The sequence below is a fragment of the Anser cygnoides genome, chromosome 15 (genome assembly GCF_040182565.1).
Source record: "Anser cygnoides isolate HZ-2024a breed goose chromosome 15, Taihu_goose_T2T_genome, whole genome shotgun sequence".
NCBI lineage: Eukaryota > Metazoa > Chordata > Aves > Anseriformes > Anatidae > Anser > Anser cygnoides.
The window spans coordinates 10,114,375-10,128,043 of NC_089887.1; the positions used below are offsets into that span (position 1 = coordinate 10,114,375).

Below are 13,669 nucleotides of genomic sequence, written 5' to 3' on the forward strand. Positions count from 1 at the left end.
GCCCCGCCGGAAGCGGGCTCCGCTCCTCCCCACCACCATAGAGAGGCGCGGCTAGAAGGGCAGCGGCCGCTCTGCCTCCGCGTCGCTGGTGCGGGAGGAGCGGGGCGGGCGATAGGACCAGAGGGAATGGGCTCAGGGTGCGCCAGGGGAGGTTCAGGTTGGAAACGAGGAGACATTTCTTCTCAGAAAGAGCCGTCAGGCCTTGGGACGGGTTGCCCAGGCAGGTGGTGGAGTCACTGTCCTTGGGGGTGTTCAAGGAAAGGTTGGACGTGGTACTGAGGGACATGGTTCAGTGGGTGACATTGGTGGTAGGGGGATGGTTGGACCAGATGATCTCGGAGGGCTTTTCCGACATTAGCGATTCTAGGATTCCGTCTGCTGCCTGCAGCAGCACCAGAGTGCAGCTGGCCTTAGTCCCCTTTACCAGCTCTGCACACACTGCCCTGTAGTTAATACTTCCGTCCCACTCGCTTGCCTCCCCAGAAGTCCCATTGGAGCTTTTGTAGAATTTATGAGTAACTTTCATTTGGTTTCTCCACGGAGAAGATGTTCCTATTTAAAGAAATATATATATACACACACAGCACCAAAACTTTCTTCGGGTCCAGTCCACATCTGAAGAACCCTGGGCCAAGCGTGTAGCCTTCCATGTGGCTATAAATTAAGGGTGACGCAATGCCTTAGTGGTCGGTCACTGCAGGAAGTGGCACGTAGGGTGCCACGCTGAGCTAGTTTCAGGTAACCAGCTACAAAAGGCTCCTGTATAACCACATAACAAAGATCCAAGCTGTGGTTACTGGACATCTTGGCTGCACTTGAAAAAAAAAAAAAAAAACAGCCCTATGTGCTCTGCAAGGCTGAATAAATCCAGCTTCAGATGTGCGACTACGTTCACACACCGACAGCACCCCCAAGCACGTACAGCTGCTTTGCCACGGCCAGCATGAAAGCTCTTTGAATGGACTTTGTGCTGCATTGAGCTACAACTGATAAGGATACCTGGAGACTAAAATAGCACTAAATATTTGTTAATGTTTAACTGCTAACAATTGTTTGAGCTGCCAGTTCCTATTTAGTGTTAGCCTTCACTATTTAGAACACAAATAACGAACTGCATGAAACAGTAACTACTTTACATTTTAAAAAGTAAATGTAAAAACAAAACAAAACCCACAATATAGCTTACAATAGTTAGCACTGCTCCACAGCAAGTACTTTTTACATCATTGTCTAGACACATCACACTAGTAACATTATAGTCCTTCTCTATAAAAACCATAATCCTTCTTTTCTGATGTGCCAACTCCTATATTTAATTATTAATTACACATACTATTCATAACTGTAAGCATTTGAATCCTATGCGCTTTGGGTGACATGGCAACATTCTATCCACCATCCTACCCAACAATCACTGAGTATCTGATATTGGATATAAGATTCGTTATCTCGTAATCCACAGTGAATTCACAGCCCTGCTCAATTTGCTCAGATAATTACAATCACAACACTAAATCAGAGAAAACTGTCACTAAGACTAGTATATGAACAGCTGCACATGCAAGTTTTGGGTTAATTTATCGCTCCTACTAACCAACTAGACATTACATCTTATAATGCAGTTTAACAGTTGGAGCTACAGGGAATTCAGGAAAAGCAAGTGGCTTTTCAGAACAGAGGAAAGAAAAAAAAAGGAATGACATTGAAATGATCAGTAGGTTTTAGGGAGGAGGATTTTTGTTTGTTTTAAAACCATCCATTGTAATAAAACAGTGGTGTCGCATTGCAGTTCCTCTAAAAGGAGGAAACAGCTCTATAAAACTCCTAAAACCTGCCGTTAGTACAAAAAAAAAAAAAAAAGAAATTATAGACCTTCAAATCTAGGGTCTACCTGAACTTGTTGAAAGATTAAGAGCATTTGGAAAACATTTTAAAAACACTGGATACCTGTCGATGTTACTCCAGTAATTTTCAAGAGAACACTGAAAGACATTTGAGGGTTCTCAAGAAAGTACAGCCACAGCATTCTCAGTAGGCCCGCTCCTGAAACCCACTTCCACTATTCAATAAGCTGCAGTATAAAACCAATTGTGCATTAAAAATGCTCAAACTCTGTATTAGTGCAGAAACAGAGGGACTCAGGAATTCCTCACATACAAAAATTTTACATATCATTAACTTTAATACAAATTTTTCCACATACAACCCAACCCCAATTTCAATTACATCTAGATGTAAATTTGGTAAGATTCTGTAAAATATCATTGTGCTTATTAGTCTTTTTTTTTTTGACTTGGTAGGTTTTTTTAGTGCTTCAGCATTAGAAAAATAATTCCTGTATCATCACTGGATTAAAAAAGCTCCTCTAAAAGTCATCATATTACATGATACACAACTATGAAGAAAGGATTGGCATACCAACATCACTATTCTTATTTTTCTACTTATAAAATTTCAAATTCCAAATTATTCCAAAATAATGATGAAAATTCACAAGAGACACTGTAAATTGTCTATGTACACTATAAACAACTTCTACTACATTTGTATCCTTGCATCAACAGTTTTACATAGATATTTTAAAAGCACCCTTACAAATAAAAGTATTGCACTGGCATCATAAAAATTCACAGTAAGTTCAACTTCTAGACCTTGGTAAAACAGTGCAAGAGCTTTTCATTGTGCAAGAGCTTTTTATCCAAACATTCCCAGGTTATTACAAAAGATACTTCTACATTACACACTGCAGTTATTTTTCTGTGAATTTGGTTTGTTTCCTTTTTAGTTCTCACTTCTTAGAAGACCAATTTTAAATTCTGAAATGGTTAAAAAGAAGTGATCCAGTCCAACGCTGAAAGAGGTGCATTTGGCAGAGATATAGCTCTGTGTGTCCACTTTATACAGAGTCCACAGTGGTTGTAGAAATTATTCCAGAATGAGAGAATCCTATCGCATTGGGTAGGGAATTCTCTTTCCATAATTTGTAGCACTTTCCCCAGTTTTAAAGGCAGTAACTTTAACAGTCGTGTCTTCAGCAGACCCTGAAGATAACACATTAAGAAAAGGTTACTCCGAAGTAGTCTTAAAACAAATCATCACATAAAACTCTAAATCCATTATTTGAAAACAGTCTTAAAAGTACTTTTCTACATGCTTAACAGCCACTTGGGGCCCAAATTAAAAAAAAATAGAAAATTACATCACTAGCCCATCTCCAGTGATGACCACGTGTGGATGTCAGATAGAGACATAAGATCACAGCATGCAAATGTTCTCTCTTTAAGATATTATCTCAACTTCCACTTACTGCCCCACGTCCTCCCCAGCCAAATATATTATCATTGTATCACTTCTGTTTTTTCCTCCAGCTTTTTGAGTCTGTAAATTTATAAGTGCCACATTACCTTATGCCAAATAATCACATGGTCCAGTTGCATAGCATGCAACAACTTGTGGATGCCCACTTTTTCTTGGAAGAGGTAATAAATAATCATTCCTTATGCACTTTTCCATACCATTTAATACTGTACAGTCCTCTAGCATATGTTATATTCTGCCTCTCCTTGCAGGCTCAAGGATCTTACTCTACTTATTACTCCTTTAATATAACTTATTCCATATCTCAAGAACTGTCACCCTTCTCACTTACTTATTTTCTCTTGAAAATTGTGTAGTTTTCAAGAAACAAAATCAGAACAGCATGTGGTACTTCATCAATAGCTTTAAAAATTAGTAATCACAAGAACCAGAAAGTTACATAAGTGACAAAAAAAATGCTTAAGTAGTTTCTGGAAAGAGCAGACTTCCTTATTAAAGCAACAGTTCATTTCCAGATGTTTGCACTTCTCCTTAACATTGAGACTTTATACTGGGAGAAATCTCAAGGTAATGTCTCAGGAAGCTCTTCTAATGGCCAGTATGTTTTAGTGGTTTGGGATTTTTGTGTGTGTTTTCCTTTGGGGAAGGTGGGGTTGGAAAGTGGTAATGGTTTTTTTTCCCCTCCTTGCTCTTGACAGTACTTGCCCAAACACGTTTAACCTGCTTGGTGAAGTTCATATATCTCCAGATACGCAGAAGATTTGGTCTATCAATAAAGGGTGATCTAATTCAGACAGTTGCCTACGAGAATGTACAAAGTATTTCAGATGCACCTACTTCAATGAGACCCCTAAATTATCTTGGAGGTGCAACTATTTGTTATTTTGTATTTTGCCTTGAAAGTTAAAATTGGAGTTCATATTACAATCTGTACCACAACTCATACACTCCTTGTTTTGGTTTCTTCTGAATTACAATTACTAAGGCAACTGCACTGAAGTCTGTTTACTGCAGCATTAGAAGTTGCTATTCAAGGGGGAGAACTCACAATGAAGTCCTCTAAATATCTGCCTCCATGGGAAATAACAAACCATAGATTTGAAATTAGCAACATGCAAGATTTGAAATATTTAAAAATACTGGATAACTTTCACTACTAGTAGTTTATTACAGCAAAGCACACATCTATATATGCATATTGAAAGTAGGACCATCCACAGAGATAGGGGCTCATCTACTCAACTCAATACCCATATGCTTTAGATGAAAAGTGTTAGGCATATTCATTTACAAATGCCATTTCTTTCCTGCAAATGTAGATCTTGATCAGTCATTTCTAAACCCATTTCAGCAAAATCTAAAAAGAGAATGGAAGGAGAATGACTTATTTTCAACAGCCCATTTCTTGTTGCAGATAGTTAATAATAAACTACACAGCAGCAGTAACAAACCTTCTAAGTTGTATTGCTGTTGTTCTTATCCCCCCCTTCTACAAGTTTTCTGTTAAGCAATGTTGTATCTCCCTACTGTTAGAACTTCCTCTCAAGAAATTCTGTGGCTTTCACAGAAGGCAATTTTCACATGAACTTTTCTGTAAGCCAGAAGTTGCTTCAGGATTTACTTTCAAGGAGCAGCAGAAAAAGATAACCTTGTAGACAGTGAATCAGGACCATAAGATGTTCAGCATCCCAAGTAATTCAGGCAGTTAGTGCAAAGTAGGTCTCACAGTTCTTTCAGAACAGGATTTTACACAGTGAAGTGAAAAATTGACTTTTTTTTTGGACACTGTCAAGTCGTTACTCATATTTTTCTTCCTAAATAAATATGCTGTATTAATGAACATACTAGGGATATTTTGAAACCTCGATGATCTTCGGTTATGCTTTGAACTTGGACTCCAACACTTCCTTTGCAGACTTGATATAGCACATCTTTTTCAGATGACTGAGGTTCACAATGAGGAGTAGTTTAACTACGAGTTAATTTATGAGCATTTATGAGTTTCAAACCTTTAGCTGTAACTCTGCCCCCAAGCTACATACAAGTCAGCATTTCATTGTTTTTTCTGTTTGCCAAGAACGAAGTATTTCACATTGCTAGAGAGGGATCTTTTTCACAAGAGTTCATGTGGGCAGTGGCTCATGGCTATGTCACCTCACACTTATTTCTCCCAGACACTGTGAGCTGTATGAGGACCAGTCCCAAACTACACAGCTTGGTTCTTGCCCCTGAGAGACCTTGCAGCGAGCGACCCCATGCCAACTTCCTCATGCTCACATGTGCTGTGTTCATGGTGGCCCTTTCCATCCTTCAGTGTCTTCAGGAAGTATCACACCTGCATAACCAAACTCGGGACACTTCCCTCACCTGATTTCTATTACTACCAGGATCGAGTAAGATTCCATGATATTTCCATTACTTGCCAGAAGCGGGTAAGATTCCACAAGATTATTATTTTTTAGATTTGCTCTGCTGTGGGCAGGTGCTTTCGCATAACGAGCTTTTTAACAACAAGGGAGGAGAGCTTTCTAGGGCAAGTCTCAGGTAGGAGGGTTGCTGGGGGCTCTATACGCAGACAAGCGATGTCCCCCCGCGGCTCCCCGCGGCCGAGGCCCTCCCGCCCCTCACCTGCCGGGCTCGGCGGGGCGGCCCCGCGGGCCCCTCAGCTCCAGGTCGGCGGTGGCGGCGGCGGCTCGGGTCCGCGGCGCGGTGCCGAAGGCCGAGGAGAGGCGGCGGCTGAGGCCGTGCACCAGCCCCCGCAGCACGCTGTCCCCGCGGCCCTTGGGCGGCGCCAGCCCCACGTCGTCGCGCAGCTCCTCCAGAGGCACCTCCAGGTTGCCCGCGTACCAGAACACCCACCAGATGAGGCTGAGGAAGATGCCGATGCCGCCCGCGTAGATGAGCAGGTCGGCGAAGAACACGTCGGCGAACACCCCGGCCAGCAGCACCGCCAAGCCCAGCGCGTCGAAGGCCAGCGCCAGCCAGAAGGCGGCCACGCAGCGGCCCAGCCCGCCGGGGGCCGCCATGGCGGGGGAGCGGCGCCGCCCGGGGCCGCCCGCACCTGAGGCGGAGGCGGCGCCGCACCTGAGGGGGACGCCGAGGCCGCGCCTCCTCCAGCCGCACCTGCCGGCCCGCCGAGGCGAAGGCGGGAGGGAGGCGGCCACCCTTAGGCTCCCTGTAGCCGCCCGGAGCCCCGTCCCTGCAGCCGGGCTTCTCCCTCGGGTGTCGGGCGCCGCCGGCAGGCTGCTGCCTCCTGCCCCTGACGCGTTGAGGCTGCTGCTATGTGTGGACGGGTCGCGGTGGCGCTGCCCCGCTTCGTGAGGGAAGAGCGGGGCTTGGAGGCTGCGGGTGTTCCCGCAGGTAAGCTGGGCCCCGAGGTGAGGTTTTTGCCTCAGCTGGCTGATGTGCAGCCAGCTCTTCCCCAGAAGGGAGGAACGCCAGAAGAAGTCTTGAGGTAAAGGTACCTGTTCCACGCAGCCACACGTGCAAGATGAGGCAGTTCCTACTGGACAGGGGATTTGCAAGGCAAATATAACGTACACCTGTAAGCTCATATAGAGTGCTTTAACTACATGCTTGAGGAGACTGGCTTAAAAAGAGCAGTCAGAATACAACTTCACATTAATAAGCAGGAAGCTGGTTGTGAATGCAGGTATAGAGGTGAAAAACCCAGCAGGTAAAACTGTTATGTAAAAGGCAAGCTGCATATTTCAGTTCAGTCTTGTGAGAGTTAATGACCTGGCACATATCCTCCCACCTTCTAGCACTCCGTGTCCCCAAGCCTAAGAACTATATACAGCTGTAGGCTTTCATGCATATACCCTCAGGAGGCTTTTCTAACAAATTGTTTAATGATGGGTAGCCATGCTATTCCAGTAAGCAGAAATATCAAACCAATGAAAAGATGCAAAGGCCTGAGAGTACATGCGACTTCTACATATTTACCACAGTGTGCCAAGAACAATTTCACTGAGGACAACGGTGACAAGGAGTGTGATTGGTTTACTGCACTAAGACCAGTGACTCTCGATTTCAATCATAGCACTTGGTTCACATGTCACTGCTCCTGCTGGAGATGGAGAATCAAAGCTAGATGAAGCCACTTCTTTAGGGATTGCCTGCCTTCCTGATGTTATTCCATAAAAGGTATCCTTAGGAAGACACAAGCTGAAATTATCTGAATAATAATAATAATAATAAAAGTTAAAAATACACTACTTCAACAATAAAATATCTTTCACTTTGGTACTATAATTGTTAAGATAGAAGTGGTCCTAGGTCTCAAAAAGCCTGTTCTGCTATTCTCCTTGATTAATTTCAAATATCTTTTGCATTTTAAAGTTTAAACCTGGCTTCAATAAAACACCCATGGTTTTATTGGTTCCTCTTCTGCCTTGTGTTAAGTAATGTTCTAACTTTTGTCCTTCTCAGAAGTATAAGAGAAGGAATTTACCAGTTATGCAAATTTGAGTGAGGTTCATATACCTACTTAGTTTTATTATTATTCTATTAATTCAGGACAGTTTTAGGAAGTCAAGCTAATTTTAGGGTTATATACTTATTCTGACAACAGGGAATTCCAACAGTCATATACAATTTTGTCATATATATATTTTGGTGGTTGGCTATGATCATTATGCTTAATCTGAAGATTGATGGGGGAGAGGGCAGATCTTAGTATAATGGAGTAAGAAGCACTGAAGGAAGTTTAAATAGAAGTCAGTATTAATAATCCTGGACAGATGGTATTTTTCTTTCCTATTAGTCTGCCCATGGAAATCCATTTTTAAGGAAGAGCTCAGAGGTCAAGACTTGACACTGCTGAAATTACTAACGTGTTGAATACATCTCCATTTGATTCTTTAAAAAGCATCCAGTCATATAAATCAGAGTAGAAGATAACGTAGCTGTTCCATCTCTTGGCAAGAGAAAGTAGTTCAGCAGACTTTTTTTATTTTTATTTTTTTTGGCTTCAGTAGAATAGTAATTAGCAAGTTAGCTGCACTAAATTGTTTCGTTGTAGGTTTCTTTTTGAAAGATTTAGTTTTTGACTCCAGGTTTTCTTTATAATGGACATGTGCTAGTTCCCACTTTAATACAAGCATGGAGAACAAATGAGCAACATAAAATTAATTCTGTACAAAACAACCTCACTGTGTACTACTAGAGCATATATTTTGGTAATATCTTTATCAAAACTTTCAACTAAAAGACTCCTTACAGAAGCTTTCTTTGACCTAACAGCAAGTTTACTTTCAGCTCTTGCTGCAAATAGTAAAAATGAACCAGATTGCTTTTTGTGTGTGTGTGTGAGAATGCTGATGTTTTAAATGTTACTGATTTCCTCTTCCCTTCTGTCCTCTGTATAGTCACTCTGCTTTCAGTTCTTCTAAAGGAAGTTTAAGTTCACACAAACAATTCACACAAAAAAAACGGCGATTACTCAGTCTCCATGAAGCAGTTAATGTAAGGAGATATGAGCCATGTAAAGAAAGCATTGTTTCTACTTCTTGAAGCACTTCAAGAGCTAAGATATGCCTTGACAATTACTTAATTGTTTTACACTCTTAATAGAGAAGTTAAAAGAAATAATTTTCTACTTAAAAAACAATCTCACCTAAGCTGAAAGCAAATAGCACTGTCGAACTGTTATGTAAGAACTTAACCAAAGGCCCCATTTCAAACTTGTAACTCCTGACAGAACTTGTGGCAGTACAACTTTATTGTAAGACTTTTTTAATAGACGCACCACAAATGGTTTTTATGGTTCATTCCTCCTTTCTTCCCACCTTCGAGAAAATTGAAATTATCTATAAATTGCTTGGTCTATACCTGTGTCTAAGCATTTATCCAGGAACATACTTGATTTGTTTTAGCCTCCTAATGCTCATTACCACAATGGCTCAGCCTTGACTAGTACCTGCTAGCTGTTCTCGTAAGGCTGAACTTAATTCCCATCAATCTGTGTTGCAGAGCTAAATCAGCTTAGCCTTAGAGGGGGCGCTTTTCCCCTCAGCTGCTTCTGACAACATAGACAATTGATTTATTATATTTTATTATTATCTATTTCATTTTGTGGGTGCTTATATAAAGGAAGTGAAGAGATGGTTTTGTCTTTTCAGCTTGATAGTTGTAATTATTTAATTGAAAACAATCATGTTATACACCTGATTTGATTCTGTAATGCAATAGGCACAGTTTCAGTTTATTTGGAATGAATATGAGTTTTTCTTATTTCTTCCTTTTTTGTTTGGAAAGTGTCAAGTTTCCCTAGGCCTCTTATGCAAGGAAAACATAACTAAGAAATAGTGTCCTGAATAAACAAAATAGATTTACCTCCATCTTTTAACACTGCTCTTCAACACACTCTGATGAGTTGAGAAATGTAACTCTCTGTTAACTGTGTTAACTTACTGATTCTAAGCAAGGGCGACTACTACAAATGTCTCCAAATGAAGATCTGTGATGGCTATGTTAAATTATTACCCCAATTTTATTAACTCTAAATATACATATATATGTATTTTTTAAATAAAAGAGTACATTACTTATAGGAAAAGTAAAAACTGCATCAGTAGTGTCACATCTTAGTTAACTGTCAGAATCCTGGACACTTTGCAACTTGAAAAGGAACAAATTCTGCTATATAGAGCGTAGAAATTATATGTACTTTTTCCCCAGTGGCTTAGTTTGTAGCTTCATCAGGTGCTTTACATCTTACCTAGCTATGAATTCCAGAGCTGCTATAACCATAAGGGCAAGGCTACTGCAATCCCAACATAAATTGCCTCAAACTGCTGTAGAATTTTCAAGCAGTGCTTGTTAATTTTTCCAGTGCAAATGATGTGCTTTTCTAGCACCTACAAGCTAGTATGAATCACTGTTAATTACACAGACAGAAGTTATGATCTTCATTTCCTAATTTTCTGCATGTCTACTAATTAACAAATGATTTATTTTATCATGAATTATTAGATGCAAAAACATGTTTCCAAAAATGGAGGTGAGTTCTGCATCTACTCTCTTAACTTCACTATTATGGAAGTGAAGTGATATTTCGCAGGCCAGACTAGAAAGCAATAGGATTATTTTTGGTCAAGAATTAGATCTTCTGTTAGCATGGATCTAAAAGATCATTGAGACAGACTTGCTATTTTGGCTAAGGTTCATTTATTCATTGATTTAAGAAGAAAGAAAAAAAAAGTTTGTGGTAGATCAGAACAGGGTGTCATGGGTTACAGAAAGTTGACACCCTGGATCAAACAGAATCTTTTCATATTCTTTAGTGACTCGTTTTATCACTTTTTATTTAGTACCCAATCACTTTGTAGGCAGCAAATCTTAATACAGGATATCCTAAATAGGAGATTAGGCTGTTTTTTTTGGAACTCTGCAAATTAGGCTGGTTACAGACTGTTGGTTTATCTTCTTTTATGAATTTGAGGAATATACTGTTAATGAAGATTTATACCACTAGGGCTTTCCATCACAAGTCTGCCTTTTATTCTCTCCAAGTATAAAAACTAATCATAGAGAAAGAAACAATTTGGTTATTCCGTGCAACTTCCAAGTATGCAACTTTTCAGTTCTTCAGTGCGTTTTTCATGCTTTTGTGGGACTGATTCACTTTGGTGGCACCTCTGAATTCATACAGTGTTTGGTGTTTTTCAGATGGAGGGAACAACTCTACTGTGACCAGCATGCAGGGATACCCTCAGTTCTTCCTGTAGCAGAAACAGGTCCCAGAAGTGGAGGTAAGGAAATTTTGCTTGATGTCACAAAGAATAAATGGTCAACATGTACAAAGATACAAGTAAAAAGACCAGTAAGGTAGCTTACAAAAGTATCTTTTTCTATCAAATTACAGATTTGGGATTCATTTCCTTCCATAGACAGAAAGCATACTGTTGTTTTTTTTTAAAAAAAGATTGATTTCACTTCTCACATTTATTAAAATACATATATTCTTGGATCTCAATGAATAAATACATATATTTTGTTATTTTCCCTGAAAAATGTTTTATTAAGTTGAGTAAGAAGAAGCTAGGGTGATATATATGGTAAAGATTGCCTTATGTTTTATCCCAGCCTAGAAACTGTTATCTGCCTGATATAGACTGCAGATATTTCTTTAAACTGTAGTTCAATTTTGGTCTGAGCTTCTATGTGCTATGTTACTATTCCATTTAATGGCTAGCAAACAGCTGCAGTATCAACTGCTTAAACTGCTAAGAACTGAAATCTAAAATATGAAAATGTGGCTATAAAAATATTAAATGCAAATGCACTTGCAGTATATTTTATATATTATGTCAGAAAGGAAAAATATTTGACATTGAAACAACTGAAACTAATCAGTTTATTATTTGTACTCAAATAGTGTCTAGGAACCCTTATCATTGACCAGAGCCCTATTCCCCTTGCTATGCAAACAAATCAAAAATAGTCTGTCTCAGTAATATTACAGCTTTGAAAAACAAATCTAGTGAGTGTAAAGAAAGATGAGACTATCCTGATAAGCATGACTTTACTTGCAAGATAATCTTTTTATTTGAGGTGTAGGGAAAAGAACCAGTTCTGTCTCCTGAAATGTTACAAACACCGTAGAAGAATCACAGTTAGAAACCTTTGAACAAAATGGGCTCATTAGCTGGAAAGCCAATACATTAACAGGGTTTAAGAATTACGAAGAAGGATTTTAAATTGTGACAGGCCTGCCTTATACGGCAGGAGAGCAAAGGGAAGACAAGCATGAGGGTTTAAAGAAGATATAGTCAAACCTGTAATTTAAGAAATTGATGCCTGTAGTTTAAATAGTAGTTTTGTACTTTAAGACTAACTGATATCATAAGAGAGAGGCGCCTGCTACATGAAGCAGGAGCACATTGAACAGTGAAGTCCCTACATTTCAGCCATAGCATTAACTAAAAAATACAGAGAATTTGGAAGTGAGGTGGCAGGAAAGAGCTCACATAAACTGCGGTCTTGCAATGAAAACATCATTTTTATCCATTTTACAACTGAACTTGAGCACGCAGATAAACATCCTTCAAAGAGAAATAATGTCACCCAAGAGGAAGCAAGTTTTAGAAACCAGAAGATTTGTTTGAAGTGAAAGATATAGCTGTATTTATTTTTTTTTAACCACTGAAGCAAGTTTGTACTTGCAGACAGATTATTTAGAGGTGAAGTACTGTATGGAATAGCATTCTCTGAAGGATACTGCTGTAGAACCTGTATATAGATAGGAAGAAGACTTCTTGTTGAAACGTAAGGAAGACAGATTTTGCATTCAGTTATCAGACCTGCTGAAGGAAAAGCCAGGAAAAGGTTTTAGTATCAGTTCTTGAGAATCATTAGATCTTCCTGTGAGTATTTCCAATAAAGTACAGGTTGGAATGGAGAATGTCAAACTGAGAAGTACTCCACAAGACGATGTAGAGGACTATATTACTATACTCTGCTTCTAAGGAAGAACAGACATCTCTAACCCCAGGAAGGAGAATTGGAGAAAGGAAGGCTGCATCATTTCCCTTGTAACAGATCCACACAGTGCTACATAAAAGAATAAGAAGAAAGAACTCAAAAGAAGTTGTATGCAGACAAAACACAGATTTCAAGCTAGAATAGTTATAGCAAGAAAAACAGATTTAAAAAGTCAGAGTAAGAGAAAAAAAAACAAAAAACTGTTTCCAAGGCAAAACTGCGTGGACATCATGACATGAAAAACACTATTAACAGTTCAGGCAGATGATGAAATGAGACACAGCACATACAGACAGGGGCTCCAAGTCACAGAGGAGCTCTGCATATAGTGAAAATAAACTCACCCCAAAACTGTTAGGAAAAAAATTTGTATTACTTAATACTGGAAAAAAAAACCATTCCAATAGTTTCTGCAGTGTGAGAAAGACAGTAACCAGTACATTTTATCCCCCTCTCATAGTGAAAGTTCTGTGAATTCAAGAATTGATGGTTTTAAAATTAATTTTCCATACTTTATAAATATACCCCTTGGTAAAAAAAATAGCTTAAAAAAACACTTTTGCTTGTAATCAGGCCGCTAACTTGAATATCTGTAATAACACGTATTTTCATTGTATTGAACAATTCAAGAAAAATGGCAGCAGTGATTTCATGTTTTAAATCACATTAAATAGATTGTCTTTCTTGGGATACATAGTTTTTATTTCAGCCCTTTTTCATAACAGTACGAAGTTATGCTTCTGGAAAATGTCACATGCAATATTTCTCCACTTTTATCTGGAATAGTCCCTTCCCTGTTCTTTGACACTTAATGAATTTGGGTACTTTCAGTTTGGGCTAGGAGAAAGATAAGGTAATAAATAAA

General features: G+C 39.4%; 1 protein-coding gene across 1 annotated transcript; it reads right to left on the minus strand.

The window, feature by feature from the left end:
* Positions 1-2,162: 2,162 nt before the first annotated feature.
* On the minus strand, positions 2,163-6,357 carry LOC125182816 (transmembrane protein 238-like). The gene is made up of 2 exons (XM_048064188.2): positions 5,947-6,357; positions 2,163-3,041 (listed from the first exon to the last, which is right to left on the minus strand). Exons 1-2 carry the CDS (start codon positions 6,342-6,344, stop codon positions 3,032-3,034), a joined length of 408 nt encoding a protein of 135 aa, XP_047920145.2. The 5' UTR covers positions 6,345-6,357; the 3' UTR covers positions 2,163-3,031.
* Between the last annotated feature and the right edge of the window lie 7,312 nt (positions 6,358-13,669).

Coding starts and splice junctions, on each gene's coding strand:
- LOC125182816 (XM_048064188.2), bottom strand. CDS start 6,344: ATGGCGGCCCCCGGCGGGCTGGGCCGCTGCGTGGCCGCCTTCTGGCTG.